This window comes from Babylonia areolata, chromosome 28 (assembly GCF_041734735.1).
Source record: "Babylonia areolata isolate BAREFJ2019XMU chromosome 28, ASM4173473v1, whole genome shotgun sequence".
Taxonomy (NCBI): Eukaryota; Metazoa; Mollusca; class Gastropoda; order Neogastropoda; family Buccinidae; genus Babylonia; species Babylonia areolata.
In genome coordinates, this window is record NC_134903.1 from 18466285 (window position 1) to 18488784 (window position 22500).

At 44.6% G+C, this 22500-nt stretch overlaps 1 protein-coding gene across 1 annotated transcript in view; it reads left to right on the forward strand.

Moving 5' to 3' along the window:
* The window catches only part of LOC143301915 (kinesin-like protein unc-104), a 174959-nt gene that overhangs the window by 77128 nt on the left and 75331 nt on the right, over positions 1-22500 (forward strand). Inside the window, exons 20-24 of the mRNA XM_076616358.1 lie at positions 5833-5905; positions 8250-8358; positions 12204-12286; positions 14234-14302; positions 15335-15522. Of these exons, the coding sequence (XP_076472473.1) occupies positions 5833-5905; positions 8250-8358; positions 12204-12286; positions 14234-14302; positions 15335-15522 (522 nt within the window). The remainder of the gene's footprint in view (positions 1-5832; positions 5906-8249; positions 8359-12203; positions 12287-14233; positions 14303-15334; positions 15523-22500) is intronic.

Genomic DNA, 22500 nt, shown 5'->3' on the forward strand with positions numbered 1-22500 from the left:
GTGTGTGTGTGTGTGTGTACATGTGTGTGTCTGTGTGTGTGTGTGTGTAAGTCACTAAGTGTGTGTGTGTGTGTGTGTGTGTGTGTGTGTGTGTGTGTGTGTGCATATGTGCATGCACACATGCTTGTGCATGTGTGAGCGAGCAGAATAGTTGGAGGGAATCAAGAGTTTTATACAGTTGTCATGAAACCTTTAGATTTAGGCCAACAACAAAGTGAGATCTGTATGCTGAATGGTTTCTCCACCGCAGTAGGAAATCATTAACAGCTTAGTCTTTGGTGCACAAGGGAAGAGATCACACGGAGGTCAGAAGAAGCACTTCAGAGATACTCTGAAAGTCTCTCTGAAAGCATTTGATATCAACCCTGACTCCTGGGAGGAATCTGCAGTGGACCGTGACAAATGAGCGCGCTGCTGTGCACAAAGGCGCCAAGTTGTGCGAGGCCAACAGGACTGCTGCAGCTGTTCAGAAGAGGCAGGCCAGAAAGTCACGGCAAACAAGCTCCCTGACAATGATATGCCTGTCTTTGTCTGCCCCAACTGTCAGCGAACATTTCATGCGCAGATTGGACTATTCAGCCATATGCGCATTCACAGATAGATTCATGAGCATCCCCCCCCACCACCACCACCCTCCCCCCATCCCCCAGCTGGATGACAACGATGGTCATCATCGATCTCAATGGACACACACCACCAGTCTTTGGTGAAGGACTGTGACTCTCAAACGTGGAGGAGATGTTGCAGCTGGCACTTAGTGCTGCAGCCTTGTGGGATCGTTGGCCTTTGGGGGCCATCCCAGCGCTGTTTTAAAGCCCTCTTGGTTGAAAGAGTGGGGCTGTAACATAGGCAAGACACTCTCCACTATGATCAAATTCTGGTCCAGATGGTCTGGACAGTTTCAGTTTCAGTTTCAGTAGCTTAAGGAGGCGTCACTGCGTTCGGACAAGTCCATATACGCTACACCACATCTGCCAAGCAGATGCCTGACCAGCAGCGTAACCCAACGCGCTTAGTCAGGCCTTGAGAAAAAATAAATAAATAAAAATTAAAAAATAGCAAAAAATAAAATAACAAATATATATATATATATATATATATATATATATATATATATATATATATGCATGCACTCAAAACCTGACCAAGTGCATTGGGTTACACTGCTGGTCAGGCATCTGCCAAGCAGATGTGGTGTTGTATGGATTTGTCCGAATGCAGTGATGCCTCCGTTGAGAAACTGAAACTGAAACATGGTGGGACAGGAGTGACGATGATTATCCCACAGCCAGTGAAGGAGGTGGATGGTTGGTGTGAAACATAAATTGACAGGTAGCTTATGTCACAGATCGACATAAGTTTACAGCCGGGCCAACAGCAAAGTGAGAGCTGTGTTATCAGTGGTTTCTCCATTTGCAAAGGGAAATCATTTACAGCTTCGTCTTTTGTGGAAGACTGCAACTCTCGAAACTAGGAGGCAAATTTGCACTGGCTCTCAGTGCTGTAGCCTTGGGGGCTAGCTGGCCTTTGGGAACCATCCCAACGCTGACTGTCCTAAAAACCCTCTTGGCCAAGAGAGTGGCGATGTGACTTGGGAAAGACATTCTCCACTTTTATCAAATTCTAGCCCAGATGGATGGGACTGCAGTTGCCTCCTGTGCTGTTCTGATGATCACAGTCAAACATGACTATAATTCTTGGGACAGGCGGATAATGACTATCACACAGTCAATGAAAGAGGTGTGAAACCTAGTGGGGCAGTACTGACAATGACTATCATGCAGTCAGTGTAAGAGGCGGGTGGTGGGTGTGAAACCTAGTGGGACAGTACTGACAATGATAATCATGCAAAGAGTGTAAGAGGTGAGTGGTGGGTGTGAAACCTAGTAGGACAGTACTGACGTTGGGTTACGCTGCTGGTCAGGCATCTGCTTGGCAGATGTGGTGTAGCGTATATGGTTTTGTCCGAATGCAGTGACGCCTCCTTGAGCTACTGAAACTGAAACTGAAACTGACAATGACTATCATGCAGTCAGTGAAAGAGGTGGGTGTGAAACCTTGTGGGACAGTACTGACAATGACTATCATGCAGTCAGTGAAAGAGGTGGGTGTGAAACCTAGTGGGACAGTACTGACAGTGACTATCATGCAGTCAGTGAAAGATGTGGGCGGTGGGTGTGAAACCTAGTGGGACAGTACTGACAATGACTATGATGCAGTCAGTGTAAGAGGTGGGTGGTGGGTGTGAAACCTAGTGGGACAGTACTGACAATGACTATCATGCAGTCAGTGAAAGAGGTGGGTGTGAAACCTAGTGGGACAGTACTGACAATGACTATCATGCAGTCAGTGAAAGAGGTGGGTGTGAAACCTAGTGGGACAGTACTGACAATGACTATCATGCAGTCAGTGAAAGAGGTGGGTGTGAAACCTAGTGGGACAGTACTGACAATGACTATCATGCAGTCAGTGAAAGAGGTGGGTGTGAAACCTAGTGGGACAGTACTGACAATGACTATCATGCAGTCAGTGAAAGAGGTGGGTGTGAAACCTAGTGGGACAGTACTGACAATGACTATCATGCAGTCAGTGAAAGAGGTGGGTGGTGGGTGTGAAACCTAGTGGGACAGTACTGACAATGACTATCATGCAGTCAGTGAAAGAGATGGGTGTGAAACCTAGTGGGACAGTACTGACAATGACTATCATGCAAAGAGTTTAAGATGTGGGCGGTGGGTGTGAAACCTAGAGGGACAGTACTGACAATGACTATCATGCAGTCCGTGAAAGAGGTGGGTGTGAAACCTAGTGGGACAGTGCTGACAATGACTATCATGCAGTCAGTGAAAGAGGTGGGTGTGAAACCTAGTGGGACAGTACTGACAATGACTATCATGCAGTCAGTGAAAGAGGTGGGTGTGAAACCTAGTGGGACAGTACTGACAATGACTATCATGCAGTCAGTGGAAGAGGTGGGCGGTGTGTGTGAAACCTAGTGGGACAGTACTGACAATGACTATCATGCAGTCAGTGAAAGAGGTGGGTGTGAAACCTAGTGGGACAGTACTGACAATGACTATCATGCAGTCAGTGAAAGAGGTGGGTGTGAAACCTAGTGGGACAGTACTGACAATGACTATCATGCAGTCAGTGAAAGAGGTGGGTGTGAAACCTAGTGGGACAGTACTGACAATGACTATCATGCAGTCAGTGAAAGAGGTGGGTGGTGGGTGTGAAACCTAGTAGGACAGTACTGACAATGACTATCATGCAGTCAGTGAAAGAGGTGGATGGTGGGTGTGAAACCTAGTGGGACAGTGCTGACAATGACTATCATGCAGTCAGTGAAAGAGGTGGATGGTGGGTGTGAAACCTAGTGGGACAGTGCTGACAATGACTATCATGCAGTCAGTGAAAGAGGTGGGTGTGAAACCTAGTGGGACAGTACTGACAATGACTATCATGCAGTCAGTGAAAGGGGTGGGTGGTGGGTGTGAAACCTAGTGGGACAGTACTGGCAATGACTATCATGCAGTCATTGAAAGAGGTGGATGGTGGGTGTGAAACCTAGTGGGACAGTACTGACAATGACTATCATACAGTCAGTGAAGGATGTTGGTGGTGGGTGTGAAACCTAGTGGGACAGTACTGACAGTGACTATCATGCAGCAAGTGAAAGAGGTGGGTGGTGGGTGTGAAACCTAGTGGGACAGTACTGACAGTGACTATCATGCAGCAAGTGAAAGAGGTGGGTGGTGGGTGTGAAACCTAGTGGGACAGTACTGACAATGACTATCATGCAGTCAGTGAAAGAGGTGGGTGTGAAACCTAGTGGGACAGTACTGACAATGACTATCATGCAGTCAGTGAAAGAGGTGGGTGGTGGGTGTGAAACCTAGTGGGACAGTACTGACAATGACTATGATGCAGTCAGTGTAAGAGGTGGGTGGTGGGTGTGAAACCTAGTGGGACAGTACTGACAATGACTATCATGCATAGAGTGTAAGATGTGGGTGGTGGGTGTGAAACCTAGTAGGACAGTACTGACAATGATAATCATGCAGAGTGTAAGATGTGGGCGGTGGGTGTGAAACCTAGTGGGACAGTACTGACAATGACTATCATGCAGTCAGTGAAAGAGGTGGGTGTGAAACCTAGTGGGACAGTACTGATAATGACTATCACACAGTCAGTGAAAGAGGTGTGAAACCTAGTGGGACAGTACTGACAGTGACTATCATGCAGTCAGTGAAAGAGGTGGGTGTGAAACCTAGTGGGACAGTGCTGACAATGACTATCATGCAGTCAGTGAAAGAGGTGGGTGTGAAACCTAGTGGGACAGTACTGACAATGATAATCATGCAAAGAGTGTAAGATGTGGGCGGTGGGTGTGAAACCTAGTGGGACAGTACTGACAGTGATAATCATGCAAAGAGTGTACGATGTGGGTGGTGGGTGTGAAACCTAGTGGGACAGTACTGACAATGACTATCATGCAGTCAGTGAAAGAGGTGGGTGTGAAACCTAGTGGGACAGTGCTGACATTGACTATCATGCAGTCAGTGAAAGAGGTGGGTGTGAAACCTAGTGGGACAGTGCTGACAGTGACTATCATGCAGTCAGTGAAAGAGGTGGGTGTGAAACCTAGTGGGACAGTGCTGACAATGACTATCATGCAGTCAGTGTAAGAGGTGGATGGTGGGTGTGAAACCTAGTGGGACAGTACTGACAATGATAATCACGCAGTCAGTGAAAGAGGTGGGTGTGAAACCTAGTTGGACAGTACTGACAATGATAATCACGCAGTCAGTGAAAGAGGTGGGTGTGAAACCTAGTGGGACAGTGCTGACAATGACTGTCATGCAGTCAGTGAAGGGTGTGGGTGGTGGGTGTGAAACCTAGTGGGACAGTACTGACAATGACTATCATGCAGTCAGTGAAGGGTGTGGGTGGTGGGTGTGAAACCTAGTGGGACAGTACTGACAATGACTATCATGCAGTCAGTGAAAGAGGTGGGTGTGAAACCTAGTGGGACAGTACTGACAATGACTATCATGCAGTCAGTGAAAGAGGTGGGTGTGAAACCTAGTGGGACAGTACTGACAATGACTATCATGCAGTCAGTGAAAGAGGTGGGTGTGAAACCTAGTGGGACAGTACTGACAATGACTATCATGCAGTCAGTGTAAGAGGTGGATGGTGGGTGTGAAACCTAGTGGGACAGTACTGACAATGACTGTCATGCAGACAGTGAAAGAGGTGGGTGTGAAACCTAGTGGGACAGTACTGACAATGACTATCACGCAGTCAGTGAAAGAGGTGGGTGTGAAACCTAGTGGGACAGTGCTGACAATGACTATCATGCAGTCAGTGAAAGAGGTGGGTGTGAAACCTAGTGGGACAGTACTGACAGTGACTATCATGCAGTCAGTGAAGGGTGTGGGTGTGAAACCTAGTGGGACAGTACTGACAATGACTATCATGCAGTCAGTGTAAGAGGTGGGTGTGAAACCTAGTGGGACAGTACTGACAATGACTATCATGCAGTCAGTGAAAGAGGTGGGTGTGAAACCTAGTGGGACAGTACTGACAATGACTATCATGCAGTCAGTGAAGGGTGTGGGTGTGAAACCTAGTGGGACAGTACTGACAATGACTATCATGCAGCGAGTGTAAGATGTGGGTGGTGGGTGTGAAACCTAGTGGGACAGTACTGACAATGACTGTCATGCAGTCAGTGAAGGGTGTGGGTGGTGGGTGTGAAACCTAGTGGGACAGTGCTGACAATGACTATCACACAGCCAGTGAAAGAGGTGGGTGTTGGGTGTGCAGGCTGGTGACTCTGGAGGAGCAGTATCGTAAGGAGAAGGAAGAGGCCGACCTTCTGTTTGAACAACAGCGCCAGGTAGGGTGTGGGATTTTTTTGTGTGTTTCTTTTGTTGTTTGTTGTTGTTTTTTTTATTTGATGTGCTTGTGTCTGTGTGTCTGATTGTGATGTGTCTGTCTGGATGTGAGAGAGAGATATGTATATATATATAGAGAGAGAGTGAGAGAGAGACACACACACACACACACATGCACGCACGCACGCATGCACACACACAGGGAGAGTTAGAGTATGTGTGTGTTTGTCTGTAATGTGTCTGTGTGGGTGAGACAGAGAATGTGTGTGTAATTGAGTGTGCGTGTGTGTGTGTGTGTAAGAGAAGAGAGAGAGACAGAGAATGTGTGTGTGTGTGTGTGTGTGCATACATGTATGTGTGTGTGAGTTTGAGTTGATGTGTTTGAATGTTAGTGTTTCTTTCTTTCTTTGTTTCTTTCTTTTCTTTCTTCCTTCCATCCTTTCTCCCTCTCTCCCTTCTCTCTATCCCTCATCCCTTTCTTCTGCCCTTCCTCCCATCTATCCTTTTTCTTTTCTTTCTTTCCTCCTTCCTTTCTTTCATTCTTCTTTATATCCTTCCTTCCTGCCTTCCTTCCTTCCCTTTTTCCTCCCTTCTGTCCCTCCTCTTTTTCTCTCCATTTCTCCCGTCTATCTTTTTTTTTTCTTTTCTTTCTTCCTTCCTTCCTTCTATATTTGCTTCCTTCCCTTCTCCTCCCTCTCATCTATCCTTTGCTTCCTTCTGCTCTTCCTGTCTTTATCCCTCCCTCCCTCCCTTTCTTCCTCCCTTCCTTCCTTCCTCCAACTACCCCTCCTTACCTCCTCCCTCTCTTCCTCCCTTCTTTCCTTCCTCCCCCCTTCCTTCCTTCCTTCCTTCCTCCCTTCTTTCCTTCCTCCCTCCCTTTCTTCCTTCCTTCCTCCCTCCAACTACCCTTCCTTTCTTCCTTCTTCCGTCCAGCTACCATTTCTTACCTCTTCCCTCTTTCCTTCCTTCCTTCCTCCATTCTTTCCTTCCTCCCTCCCTTTCTTCCTTCCTTCCTCCCTCCAACTACCTGTCCTTCCTCCCTCCCTTCCTTCCTTCTTCCCTCCAGCTACCATTTCTTACCTCCTCCCTCCCTTCCTTCCTTCCTCCCTTCCTTCCTTCCTTCCTTCCTTCTTCCCTCCAGCTACCATTTCTTACCTCCTCCCTCCCTTCCTTCCTCCCTCCCTTCCTTCCTTCCTTCCTTCTTCCCTCCAGCTACCATTTCTTACCTCCTCCCTCCCTTCCTTCCTTCCTCCCTCCCTTCCTTCCTTCTTCCCTCCAGCTACCATTTCTTACCTCCTCCCTCCCTTCCTTCCTTCCTCCCTCCCTCCCTTCCTTCCTTCTTCCCTCCAGCTACCATTTCTTACCTCCTCGCTCTCTTCCTTCCTTCCTTTCCTTCCTCCCTCCCTTCCTTCCTTCCTTCCTTCCTTCTTCCCTCCAGCTACCATTTCTTACCTCCTCCCTCCCTTCCTTCCTTCCTTCCTCCCTCCCTCCCTTCCTTCCTTCTTCCCTCCAGCTACCATTTCTTACCTCCTCGCTCTCTTCCTTCCTTCCTTCCTTCCTCCCTCCAACTACCCTTCCTTCCTTCTTCCCTCCAGCTACCATTTCTTACCTCCTCGCTCTCTTCCTTCCTTCCTTCCTTCCTCCCTCCAACTACCCTTCCTTCCTTCCTTCCTCCAGCTACCATTTCTTACCTCCTCCCTCCCTTCCTTCCTTCCTTCCTCCCTCCAACTACCCTTCCTCCCTCCCTTCCTTCCTTCCTTCCTTCTTCCCTCCAGCTACCATTTCTTACCTCCTCCCTCTCTTCCTTCTATCCCTTTCCCCTTCCATTCTTCATCCCTTCTTTTTTTTTTATTTCTCCTTACTTCTAGTGGAGTGATGGCCTAGAGGTAACGCATCCGCATAGGAAGCGAGAGAATCTGAGCGCACTGGTTCGAATCACGGCTCAGCCGCCGATATTTTCTCCCCCTCCACTAGACCTTGAGTGGTGGTCTGGACGCTAGTCACTCGGATGAGACGATAAACCGAGGTCCCTTGTGCAAGCATGAACTTTAGCACACGTAAAAGAACCCACGGCAACAAAAGGGTTGTTCCTGGCAAAATTCCGTAGAAAAATCCACTTCGATAGGAAAAACAAATAAAACTGCACGCAGGAAAAAATATTTTTAAAAAATGGGTGGTGCTGTAGTGTAGCGACGCGCTCTCCCTGGGGAGAGCAGCCCGAATTTCACACAGAGAAATATATTGTGATAAAAATAAATACAAATACAAATACAGAATGTTTCCTTCCTTCCTCACTTTGTTTTATCATTGATGACCAATGGCTGTGTGTCCCTGCCCTCCCTGCAGGACTATGAGAACCGCATCCAGAGCCTTCAGGAGCAGGTGGAAAGGAACTCCATGATGTCCAGTGTGGTCACCAGTCAGTTCTTCGACATCGACGAGGAGGAGCCAGAGGGTGAGAGACATCTTCTTCTTCTTCTTCTTCGTTCGTGGGCTGTACCTCCCGCATTCACTTGCATGAACACGAGTGGGCTTTCACGTGTATGACGGATTTAACCCTGCCATTTAGGCAGCCATACTCCGTTTTCATGGGGGGGAGGGGGGGGGGGGGGGCGGTGTGCATGCTGGGTATGTTCTTGTTTCCATTACCCACGGAATGCTGACATGGATTACAGGATCTTTTTTGTGCATATTTGATCTTCTGCTTGCCGTATACACACGAAGGGGGTTCAGGCACAAACAGGTCTGCACATATGTTGACCTGGGAGAATGGAAAAAATCTCCACCCTTTACCCACCAGGAGCTGTTACTGAGATTGGAACCCAGGACCCTCAGATTGAAAGTCTGACGCTTTAACCACTCTGCTATTGCGCCTGACTGAGAGACATATTTGGTGTAAAGAACTAGTTGGCCTTTGGGAACCATCCAAACGCAGACTATCCTAAAACCAGTTGGCTCAGAGTGGGGATATAACTTGGGCAAGACACTCTCCTCTGAAATCAGATTCCAGCCCAGATGGTTGTCCTGATGATTGTAGTTGGACATGACTGACAAAGAGGCTAGGAGACTGATTCAGCTAGCACACAGGCAAGTAAAAGGCACATTGGAACAAAGCCAGCCTCTCAGCCTCAGGCCCATAACTACAGAGTAGTCGTTGTGGGAAACCTTCTCCATCTGTCTCTGTCAGCAGCAGCTCATGTGTATGGAGTCCGGTCCATTCTTTGATGTTCTCATGCCAGTTCTTCCGCTGTCTTTCTCTTCTTCTCCCGCCCTCGATGGTGCCTTGCATGATTGTTTTGGACAGACTGGTGTGTCATGTGTTGTGCCCAAACCATATCAGCTTGCATCTCTTCACAGTTAGGTTCCTGAGGTCCAGCAAGGTTCTTAATTCTGCTCCGTACATATTCATTGGTCCTGGGCAGACACTTCCTTAAAAAAGAAAACTATGGGTTGCTTGTCCTCATACCAATCATTAGACATGTGCACACAGCAGCAATGACAGAAGAAATGTGCCAACACAAATAAGCTTTTATTCAAGACTGGCATAGCTTCTTAATCCTGAATATGCTACAGAGAACATACAGACAATACAGAACAAACACATGGTTGCCTTGATGTATTTTTGACTTGAATTGTAAAAAAGCAGTGAAGCTAGCTGAACAGGTAGCATGAGCAGCATTGACTTGAAGTTGTATGAAGTTGGAGAGAGTTACCACACTTCATTGTTTTAATATCTATATTTTATTGATTCATTTCATGTGATAGAAGTAGTTTATGGTAATGTGTTCAATGAGAGTGACTGCCTATGACTGTAATGATTTATTGTTAATCCTTTTTTTTTTGTGCCTTAGAATATGGGATACTGTGTTTTCTGCATTTCGCTGATGATGAATGACGGGCGCAATAGCCGAGTGGTTAAAGTGTTGGACTGTCAGTCTGAGGGTCCCGGGTGACGGCGCCTGGTGGGAAAAGGGTGGAGATTTTTACGATCTCCCAGGTCAACATATGTGCAGACCTGCTAGTGCCTGAACCCCCTTCGTGTGTATATGCAAGCAGAAGATCAAATACGCACGTTAAAGATCCTGTAATCCATGTCAGCGTTCGGTGGGTTATAGAAACAAGAACATACCCAGCATGCACACCCCCGAAAACGTAAAAGCCCACTCGTGTGCATATGAGTGAATGCAGAAGAAGAAGAAGAAGAAGCTGATGATGAATGATGACAGGGATGATGATTTTGCTAAGGGGTTCAGTCAGGTGTGGGACTACCGGACAAGGCTGTACTCTCATGATATATCCCAGACAATCCAGCTGTGAAGCAGGCTGAGATATCCAGACACATGCAGTTTGATCTGGAAACTTAACTCAGTCAGTACGGCCAGTCCTCTCTTCTCCTCTACACAGACCCCTCAGATGTCCAGTGGGTGTCAGAATGACCCAACCTTTAGCTTCCGTCGTCAGAACTGTGGTATTCTTTGTCAACATTCACCTCTTCAGTATAAGAGCGTTCTGCTTGCAATATTTTGATGATGGTAATTGGGATGAAACGCTGTTAATGTCGTCTCTTTCGCCGTTCGTATGGAGAGTGTTAAGCACATAGACCCATTCGTGAAGTGGATGAGCCTTGACTGTGTGGTCCCAGTCTTCCCATTTGACCCCATAATACACTCAGCTCTGGATAGGGGCTGGCCACGGGCCTGCCCCCCACCTCTGATAGGGTCCACCCAGTCCTCAGTGCACAGTGCCAACTATTTCACTCTCAACATTTTGATGAATCTCTTCCCCCGTATCTCTCCTCTGTGCAGGAAACGTACAAACCATGCAGAACGCTAAGATCCAGTTCTGAAAGGTTACTTGAAGTCCCAAGAACTAATTTAAAATGTGCAGGGAAAAAGTCTTTTAGGGCTCAAGTACCCCAAATTTGGAATTCTTTGCCATCGTCCCTCAGAAATGCTCCTGATCTACAAACCTTCAAGTCTTAAACGCACCTTTTCCACAAACATTTCTGTAATCAGCAAGGTGGATAGTCCAAAGTCTGTTCGCCACATGGAGTTTTGTGCCAGAGATATTTATTCTCACGTAATCCTGTTTTAGTGCAGTTGATATATTTACCAGGGTAATGTGTCTGGGCGCGCACGTGCATGTTGTGTGTGTGTGTTTGTGTTGTGTGTGTGTGTGTTTGCAAGTGTGAGTGTGTGCGCACATGTATGTGTGTGTCTAAAAACGGTGTGTTTTTAAGGAATGTATTTCTTTTTAATCTAAGCATTATTTACTTCGATATTTTTATTGTTTGGTGGATCATGCTTTTTTTTTTTTATTCATTCTGTGAATGCATTGGATTGAGCTGTTGTAATGCTATGTTTATATGTGGCTCAGTGATGTAAGGCGCTTTGAGCAGCATTAGTACTGGATATCGCGCCACAGAAAAGTTGTGGATTATCATTATTATTATTATTATTATTATTGATGATTGACGCCAAAGAGTCGAAAGACAGAAAGAAATACGAAAAAACTTAGCCGTATGCAGAGCACAGGAACAGGTGTCGAGATGGCTGCCGGAAAAAGAGGGCGCTAGCTAGCGGGACAAAGGGGAGGTTACCTACTTCCGGGAGGTTATCGGCCGTAGTTGCTCTCTTTTCTCCGCATAGGCGGGTAGTAGTTTGCACAGGACAGGAATGTCAGACCCCTGCCGGAGTCTGCACTAGTTGGGTCACGGTAAGTATGTTATTTAAACGTAATTTTAGATAGAAAATTTCCTTCCGGGCCCGGGAGAGTCTCTTGCCGAGTCTCAGTCCCAGCATCATGATCCCTGCCTTCGTGGTATGGCACACGAGGCATGGAACCCGCGCTTAGGCACCCAGCGAAAATCCGACCCCCAACAGAGAAAGGAAAGACAGGATCGACTTAGAGGTAGAGAAAAACGAACGAATCGAGGGTGCCGAGTCGAATCGAGTACACAGAATGTAAGAATACAATACAGACAAGCCGCATGCAGCAAATTAAGGCCAAATGAATACGCTTAATAGCCAAAAAAAGCGTAAGACGAGACAGAGCGTAAACCTGACAAGATGGCGTGGAGAGCCTTGGCCAAAGGAATGATTCAGCGCTTATAGCTTTTAGAGGCGTTTGATTGGCTGAGAGCGGACCGGGGGCAAGACTGCTCGTCTTTTCACTGTTAGCCGCGCGAAATTTGGCCAAGCAGAGCAAACCGATAGGCCTAGTTTGCATCAGTTTGACATGGTAAGTATATGTATCACCAAACATGGAGTATAATACAAACTCCTCCTTTTGATGTGACAGAAGTGAAGTGGACAGAGCGTGAGGCGGAACTGGCTGCCTGGGCTTTCCGCAAGTGGAAGTACCACCAGTTTACCTCCCTGAGGGTGAGTGACGGGGGAGGAGGGTGTGTATGTGGGTGCAGGGGGGGCGGGGTAGGGGAAGTATGTTTTGTATATATATGTGTGTGTTAATGTGTGTGGGGCGGGGGGGTGTTGGTGTGTGTGTGTGGTGTGTGGGTGGTTTGTGTATATGTGAAGAATAGAATGGAATAGAATACTTTTTATTGTCATAAAACCTTAAAGTTTATAAGACACAATGAAACATAAACATGAGCATATTAAGAAGAGAAACATTCATGAACAAATTTCGCCAGCCTTGGCTGTATTTCTGTTAGCAGGATCAATTCACTAGGCTTTGCATTTGGACGACATATATCAACATGTGTGTTGGTGCGTTTTGTATATGTGTGTGTGTGTGTGTGTTGGTGTGTAAGTGTTGGGGTTGGTGGTGATGGTGGTGGTGTGTGTGTGTTGGGGGGAGGGTGGGGGGGGGAAGTGAGTGTGCTTGGGCCACAGGGTGGGTGTTGTGTGTGTAGGTGGGTTTGTTTGTGTGTTTAGGGAGAATGATGATGTGTATGTGTGTGTCTGTGTGTGTGTTGGTGCATTGTGTGTGATTGTGTAAAGGAGTGTGTGTGTGTGTGTGTGTTAAGTGTGTGTGACTAGAGTGCATGCATATGTGGATGTCATTTGTGTGTGTGTGTGGGGGGGGGGGGGGGGCCTGGGGGGGGGGACGTGTTGGTATGTGTGTGTCCATGTGTCACTAGAGCATTCGCATACATTGTTGTGTTTTTACGAAACTTTGTCCTGAAAGCATTTTTTTTTTTTTTTTTTTTGTGGTATAAATCCATTTCTTTTGATATAGAATCTGGTCACCAGCTTTTGTTTGAAATCTACTCCGTAATGAAGACTCAAGCAGTGTGCAACATTCTGAAACTGATGGGTGGATAATTGTTTCTTTTGTATTCTCTGTTTTTTGTACGGTCAGTCCTCTCTTCTCCTCTACACAGACCCCTTGGATGTCCAGTGGGTGTCTGAATGACCCAACCTTTAGCTTCCGTCGTCAGAATTGTGGTATTCTTTGTCAACATTCACGTCTTCAGTATAAGAGCCTTCCGCTTGCAATATTTTGATGATGGTAATTGGGGTGAAACGCTGTTAACATCGTCTCTTTCGCTGTTCATATGGAGAGAGTTAAGCGGCTCTGTCTACTGTTTCATTTCCATTTATATACCACAGTGTGAGAAATTACCCTGAAAAATTCCGTGACTGCGCCTTTGGCTGATAGACTGTGTGGTGAATTAGTTATTTCAGTGACAAGATCTGGTTCAGATGAATAAATAATAGACAAGAGAGGCAAGGCCTTCAAGACTCACTTGTGATACACTTAAAAAAAAAAAAATCTAATTGTTAAAATGTGTTCTGTATTTGTTATTATAAAGCTTCGCGTTAAAAAAAAAAAAAAAAGAAAAGAAAAAAAAAGTCCTAACCATATTCGAATTAAGTCCCCTAGCATTAATTACAGAGTAATTTCCCTTTTTTACTATCTGCACCAAAACGTTTGCAAAATAAATAAAACTTCCATGCTTAGCAAAGAAGTTCCTGTTTGAACAAAAAATGATAATAATGACTGCTCTTGTTGTTGGGTCAGAATATCAGATCAAAGTGCCAAGGTTAGAGAATACAAAAAATATAAATATAACAGTAAATGCAGTTTGCATATGATTAGGCTTCTTTTTTGATTTTTTTCTGCCCATCCCAGAGATGCAATATTGTTTTAAACAAGATGACTGGAAAGAACTGAATTTTTCCTATTTTTATGCCTAATTTGGTGTCAACTGACAAAGTATTTGCAGAGAAAATGTCAATGTTAAAGTTTACCACACACACACACACACACACAGAGACAACCGAACACCGGGTTAAAACATAGACTCACTTTGTTTACACAAGTGAGTCAAAAATGATGAAGTGTACATGTGTGTGTGTGTGCAGGATGACCTGTGGGGTAACGCCATCTACCTGAAGGAAGCCAATGCCATCAGTGTAGAACTCAGCAAGAAGGTATGTGTGTGTTTGTATGTGTGTGTGTGTGTGTGCGTGTGTGTATGTGTGTGTGTGTGTGTGTTTGCGTGTGAGTGCTTTAATTCGTCTGTGCGTGAGGTTCAGTGCTATATGCTATGCTTCTTCTTCTTAGTGGTAGGGGTAGTTGTAGGGGTAGTTGTAGTGGTAGGGGTAGTTGTAGTGGTAGTTGTAGTGGTAGGGGTAGTTGTAGTGGTAGGGGTAGTTGTAGGGGTAGTTGTAGTGGTAGTTGTAGTGGTAGTAGTAGGGGTAGTAGTAGTGGTAGGGGTAGTAGTAGTGGTAGGGGTAGTAGTAGGGGTAGTTGTAGGGGTAGTTGTAGGGGTAGTGGTAGTTGTAGGGGTAGTAGTAGTGGTAGGGGTAGTAGTAGTGGTAGGGGTAGTAGTAGGGGTAGTAGTAGTGGTAGTGGTAGTAGTAGTGGTAGGGGTAGTAGTAGTGGTAGGGGTAGTAGTAGTAGTAGGGGTAGTAGTAGTAGTGGTAGGGGTAGTAGTAGGGGTGGTAGTTGTGGTAGGGGTAGTAGTAGTGGTAGGGGTAGTAGTAGGGGTGGTAGTTGTGGTAGGGGTAGTAGTAGTGGTAGGGGTAGTAGTAGCATCCCAGGACTCGCCCCTTGGAGAACTTCAACTTGACCTAAAGGGTGCCAGTGAATATGTCGTTAAACTGAGCTATCTATCAGTCTGTTATTATTATTATTATTATCATCGTCATCATGATCATCATCATCATTTTTATTGATGGTTATTGTCATCATCATCATCATAACAAAGTGCTTAATATTTATAAAAGGAAGAAGAAGAAGAAATGAGCACTTATTATTATTATTATTGATTTTATTATTTTTATTGTTTTTATTATTATTGTATTGTTATTATTATTATTATCTCCATCATTATAATCATCGTTCTTTTTTTTTTTTTTTTTTTTTTTTTTGCCTTTCTTCATCTTCTTCATTTTCTCAACATACTCTAAACACAGTGCACTTCCCCCACCCAACCCCCCCCCACACACACACACACACAGGTCCAGTTCCAGTTCGTCCTGCTGACGGACACGCTGTACTCCCCGCTGCCCCCTGAACTCCTGCCCTCTGACCCCGGGGGTGGGTGCGAGGAGCAGCAGTCACGGCCCTTCCCGCGCACGGTGGTGGCCGTGGAGGTGCAGGACGCCAAGAACGGGGCCACGCACTACTGGTCGCTGGAGAAGCTGAGGTAAAAGAGACCCGTGGTTCGATTCTTTCTTTCAGGGGGGGGTGGACTCTTTTTTTTTTTTCTTCAGTGACAAGATCTGGTTCAGATGAATTTTTTTTTTTTAATGTTTTTTTGGGTTTGGGTTTTTTTTGGGGGGGGGGGTGGGGGGGGGTTACTTTCTTTTTCTTTTCTTTTTTTTTTTTTTTTACTTTTTCTTTTTTTTTTTTTTACTTTCTGTCTTTTTCTTTTTTTTACTTTCTTTTTCTTTTCTTTTTTTTTTTTTTTTACTTTTTCTTTTTTTTTTTTTACTTTCTGTCTTTTTCTTTTTTTTACTTTCTTTTTCTTTTCTTTTTTTTTTTTTACTTTTTTTTTTACTTTCTTTTCTTTTTTTTACTTTCTTTTTTTTTCTTTTTTTTTTTTTTTTTTTTTTTTTTTCCATTGGAGGGCCCTTATTACTGAAGAAGCTGAAGTAAAAACTTATGGTTCGATTTTTCCTGGGGGGTGAGGAAGGGAGGAGGGGTGGTGTGTGTGTGGGGGGGGGGGCTCTTTTTTTTTTGCTTTTTGTTTTACTTGAAGAGACCCTTGTTACTGGAGAAGCTGATACAAAGACTGATGGCTCGATTCTTCATGGTGGAGGGGGGGGGAGAGGGGGGGGTTGACTCTTCTTTTTTTTTTCGTTTTTTTTTTCAAATATCTTTTCTTTTCTTTTGTTTTCTTTTTCTTGGAGGGACACTGGTTACTGGAGAAGCTGAGGTTAAACAGCCATCTGTGGTTTGATTATTTTTTCTTTGTGTTTTTTTGGATTTGATTCTTTTTCTTTTAAGCTTGATTGGGGGTTTTTTTTCCGGTTTTTTTGTTTGGTTTTTTTTTTCCTTAAATTTTGGTTATAAAATAAAAGATGATTGTTGTATTTATGTTTAATGTATATTCAGCCATTCTTGCTCACACTGATAACTATGATACTATACTAGCAGATTTCAGAATTAGTTTATTGACAGATGAAAAAAATCCATCACCATCGCTGCGCATGCCTTTTTGGCGGTGTGTGCGCACGCACGTGTGTGTGTGTGTGTGTGTGTGTGTGTGTGCAGACATGTTGATGTGCTGTTTGATGGTTGTTTTTTTTTTTAGACCTGTGCTGCTCCTTGCTCTTTATCGACTTATCTTACTTTCTGTTTTCTGAGTGTTTGGAGGAAGGTGGCAGAATGGTTAAGACGCTCAGCTGCCAATACAGAGAGTCCGTGAGGGTGTGGGTTCGAATCCCGCTCTCGCCCTTTCTCCTAAGTTTGACTGGAAAATCAAACTGAGCGTCTAGTCTTTCGGATGAGACGATAAACCGAGGTCCCGTGTGCAGCACGCACTTGGCGCACTGAAAAAGAACCCATGGCAACGAGAGTGTTGTCCTCTGGCGAAATTACGTAAAATGAAATCCACTTTCATAGGTACACAAATATGTAAGCATGCACTCAAGGCCTGACTAAGCGCGTTGGGTTATGCTGCTGGTCAGGCATCTGCTCAACAGATGTGGTGTAGCGTGTATGGATTTGTCCGAACGCAGTGACGCCTCCTTGAGAAAGTGAAACTGAGTGTGTGTCTGTTTTTATCTGTCTCGTCTCTCTCTCTCTCTCACTCTCTTTTCTGTTTCTGTCTCTGTCTCTGTCTCTCGTTTGTCACTGACCCTTGGTTCTCTCCCTTTTAGCTTTTCTGACCCCTCTGTACTGTGCACGCTAATTTTTTTTTCTTTTTTTTTTTTTTTTTTTTTTCTCCACTCGGCAAAGTTTTGGAACTTGTGCCCTGACCTGAATGCAGTTTGCATGTCTGAAGCTTTTTTTTATTGAAAGTGAAATGACGTGTTTGTGTGTGTGTGATGTGTGTGTGTGTGTGTGTGTGTGTGTGTGTGTGTGTGTTCCGCTAACTGTGAAAGCTTTACTCTCTGCCCACCCCCACCCCCACCCCCCTCTCCCTCTCCAACATTTGCTTTGTGACTGTGTGGGCTGGTCCTCCTCTTGTGTTTATTTATTTAGTCAGAACTTATTATTTATTTATTATTTCCTTTTTTTATCTGCCGTCCACTTCACATCTTTTTTTTTCTTCTTCTTTCTTTTTGAAATGCGACCACAAAAAAAAAAAAAAAGTTCTTGTTGAATTTGCTTTTGTCCTTTTTATTACAACAACAACAACAAAGCAACAAAAAAAAACAATAACTAAAAAACAAAAGACCTAAAAAAAAAAAAACCTAAAAAAAACCCGCTGACAACATGTTTGTGTCCTTAACCCTCGGGTTTAAAAAAAAAAAAAAAAAAATTTTTCAAATCGTGTGTGGATGCTGGGCAGGGATTTTGGAGGGAAAGGAAAAAGGCATGAGTTCCAACCTTTGTCCATAGTGGAGTGATGGCCTAGAGGTAACGCGTCCGCCTTGGAAGCGAGAGAATCTGAGCTGCGCTGGTTCGAATCACGGTTCAGCCGCCGATATTTTCTCCCCCTCCGCTAGACCTTGAGTGCTGGTCTGGACGCTAGTCATTCGGATGAGATGATAAACCGAGGTCTCATGTGCAGCATGCATTTAGCGCACGTAAAAGAACCCACGGCAACAAAAGGGTTGTTCCTGGCAAAATTCTGTAGAAAAATCCACTTTGATAGGAAAAACAAATAAAACTACACACAGGAAAAAAGTAAAAAAAAAATGGGTGGCGCTGTAGTGTAGCGACGCGCTCTCCCTGGGGAGAGCAGCCCGAATTTCACACAGAGAAATCTGATGTGATAAAAAGAAATACAAATAGTGGTGACCATACGGATGTTTTACTGATCAGGCCTGTGGCCTTTTGGCCCTGCGTTACTTACAGTTGCAGACAATTGGATAGTGGTGACCAAGAGTTGTGGAGAGAGAAGGGTGAGGTGGGGTGGGGGTGGGAGGGGGGAAGTAGATGGTAATGAATATAGACAGCAGGGCTGCCTACCGTCCCGGGGTACGGGTATTTGTCCCGGAAAACAATGAAAACGGACAGTCCGTCCCGGGAATCCACTTTTCGGTTTCGTGTCCCGGGAAAAAGTCTTTAGGCGAATACGCATCGACTGACTATGGCCACACCGCCAAAAGTGTGACCAGCGCGCATGCGTATAGGCCGATGTGGAACTTTCGAGAGAGATTGAAATAATGGCGTCGAAGCGAAGCAGCAAGGAGTGCGAATCTACATCGAAGAAGAAAGCAAAACGGCATCAAACTTTCATTGCGAAGTACACCGATGTTGTACATAGTGTAAATAAAGGCAATTTTTCATTTCATTTTCTTTGAGGTGGTAAAATCTGACGTCATAAGAGGTGTCCCTGGAAGTCAGGCTTTGTCCCTGGTTTTTAAGATGTGTGTCCCTGGAACTTGAAAAGGGGGGTAGGCAGCACTGAGACAGGAATGAGAAGGGAGAGGGCTGAAAGCTGGGTGGTGTATATGAATTTTTTTTATATTTTATTTTATTTTATTTTTTGGTTTTTTTTTTAGGTTTCTTATTTTCTTTCCAAGATAGTTGCTATCATCAGGTGCCTTGGGAATTTTCTTTTTTTGGGGAAAAGATGGTGGAGATGTTTTTTTGTTTTTTTCTTTCTTTTTCATTGATTAACCCCTTGACCGCTGAATGTGAACTGGAGTGAGATCAGATGTAATTGCATTAACTGCTTTTTGTGTTTCTTCACATTGCATTCATTGATTCTGCTGATCAAAGGTACCATAAAGTTCGGTCTATTGAGCGCACTGGTATGTAAGCCGCACCCACTAAATTTTGGAAAAAATTGAACTTTATGCATACATAAGCCACACTGGCTTATAAGCCGCACTTATTTCCGGTACCGGAACACATACTGATACTACAGAAAAGCTGTCGATACTGTAGGTTATGAAATAAACACAAGCGGGAACAACACAAAGAAAAGCAAGCGAAAATACTGCTAGTGCCATAAAAAATAATAAATAAACACAACAAAAATAAGATCCATAATTTAGGGATAGTCACATTTATTCAACATCATCCTGCTCACTGAATCCACTGAAATTTTCGTCTTCAGTGTCCGAGTTGAAGAGAACCGGCACAGCTTCCTCCGCCATCTTGTCACTGACTTCAGCCTCGCTTTCACTTCATGAACATGAAGGTGGAGGTCGCTGCTGGTTCATCGCTTGCACTGTCGTCTGCTAGGTCAACCGCCTTCAATTTGAAGGCTGCATCATAGGCATAACATCGTGTTTTCGGCATGATGAGGGTGTACGCTTGAGCAGAGTAGAACTGAATGCTGATCTGAAGGCTTTAATGTGTGCGGATTTGATTTATAAAACGTGAACAGCACACTATCCTGAAGCTCATCCAAAAATTCATGGACAGAAATCATGATTTTGGTGAGCTAAATGGCAGCTAAGAACAGACGAGAACGTGACACACCCGGGATGGTTAAAATCCTCAAATCAGCCGCATCATTGTACAAGCCGCAGAGGTTGAAGCTGGAGTAAAAGTCACAGCTTATAGACCGAACTTTACGGTAGTATGGTCAGAACAGGAAAAAGTCTGTATGAAAAATAGTGACTGACACCAAGACCTGTAATTTCAAAGTTATATCGGTGGGGGCACAGCCATTCTGTGACCAGCACATTTTGTATTTGTATTTGTATTTCTTTTTATCACAACAGATTTCTCTGTGTGAAATTCCCCAGGGAGAGCGCGTCGCTACACTACAGTGCCACCCATTTGTTTGTATTTTTTTGCCTGCGTGCAAGTTTTTTTATTTGTTTTTTCTATCGAAGTGGATTTTTCTACAGAATTTTGCCAGGGTTTTGCTGTGGGTTCTTTTACATGCGCAAAGTGCGTGCTGCACACGGGACCTCGGTTTATCGTCTCATCCGAATGACTAGCGTCAAGACCACCACTCAAGGTCTAGTGGAGGGGGAGAAAATATCGGGCGGCTGAGCCGTGATTTGAACCAGCGCGCTCAGATTCTCTCGCTTCCTAGGCGGACGCGTTACCTCTAGGCCATCACTCCCTCTGTCAACAGGAGTCAAGGGGTTAAGAAAATTATAGAGATAGATGGATGTAGGTATTAAAGATTACTGGTAGTTAGGGGTTGGGTCTTTTTTTGCACAACTTTGTAAATCATCCCTTTTTTTTTTTCGTCGTCTTCTTTCTGGTTTTTTTGGGTTTTTGTTTCTGTTCTGATCTGTGTTTCATGTCAGAGTTTTGACTGCCAAAGAGCTGGTTTGTTTGGCTGGACAGATTTCTTCTGTCGGAAATGTTTATTGTTTCGTTTTCAGTGTGGGCCTTGTTTCTTTCCTTATTCATCTTCTTCTTTCTTTTTTCTGTTGTTGTTGTTGGTCTTGTTTTTGTTGTTTCCATCTGTGTTGTGTTTTCTCGGGCTGTTCGTCTTTTTGTCTTTCGCTCTGTCTTTCTTTCATCTGTTTCCTGGGGGTTTTTGGGGTTTTTCTCTCTTTCTTTTCTGTTTCCTTCACGGGTCCATGTTCGTCCACTGTGTGTTGTGTCTATGCCATCTGTTTTGTTTTTTTCTCTCCCATTTCTGCTCTTCTGTCTGAAGGCCCGGACGGTTGCCTTGGGTTCATGTATATATGGTGGTGCATTGCTCAGGTTCTTCCTCTTTCTTCTCTTGCAGTCAGACTAAGAGACGCAGGGAGGCATATGTTCACTTTTTTCTCTCCCTTTACTGCTCCGAAGCATGGCCAGATCTGATCAAACGATCAAGACTGCATTCACAACATCACTTTGCAAAAACTCAAGGTTACAAGACATCTGATCACCAGTGAAGCATGCGCATGCAGTTCTCCTTTCACACACTGCACCTTCCTGGTCATGCATGCACCGGCACACACTACACACACAGTGTGAACACTGGTACATGCAGTTATTAGCGTTAAGGTATAGGCATACACTACACACACACAGTATGAACACTGGTACATACAGTTATTAGCGTTAAGGTATAGGCGCACACTACACACACACACAGTATCAACACTGGCGCATGCAGTTATTAGCGTTAAGGTATAGGCACACACTACACACACAGTATCAACACTGGTACATACAGTTATTAGCGTTAAGGTATAGGCATACACAACACACACACACGCAGTATGAACACTGGTACATGCAGTTATTAGTGTTAAGGTATAGGCACACACTACACACACAGTATCAACACTGGCACATGCAGTTATTAGTGTTAAGGTATAGGCACATGCTACATATGCAGTATCAACACTGGCGCATGCAGTTATTAGCATTAAGGTATAGGCATACACTACACACACACACAGTATCAACACTGGTACATGCAGTTATTAGCGTTAAGGTATAGGCATACACAACACACACACGCAGTATGAACACTGGTACATGCAGTTATTAGCGTTAAGGTATAGGCGCACACACTACACACACACAGTATCAACACTGGCACATGCAGTTATTAGCGTTAAGGTATAGGCACACACTACACACTCAGTATCAACACTGGTACATACAGTTATTAGCGTTAAGGTATAGGCATACACAACACACACACACGCAGTATGAACACTGGTACATGCAGTTATTAGTGTTAAGGTATAGGCACATGCTACATATGCAGTATCAACACTGGCGCATGCAGTTATTAGCGTTAAGGTATAGGCACACACTACACACTCAGTATCAACACTGGTACATACAGTTATTAGCATTAAGGTATAGGCATACACAACACACACACGCAGTATGAACACTGGTACATGCAGTTATTAGCGTTAAGGTATAGGCACACACAACACACACACACAGTATCAACACTGGTACATGCAGTTATTAGCGTTAAGGTATAGGCATACACTACACACACACAGTATCAACACTGGCGCATGCAGTTATTAGTGTTAAGGTATAGGCACATGCTACATATGCAGTATCAACACTGGCGCATGCAGTTATTAGCATTAAGGTATAGGCACACACTACACACTCAGTATCAACACTGGTA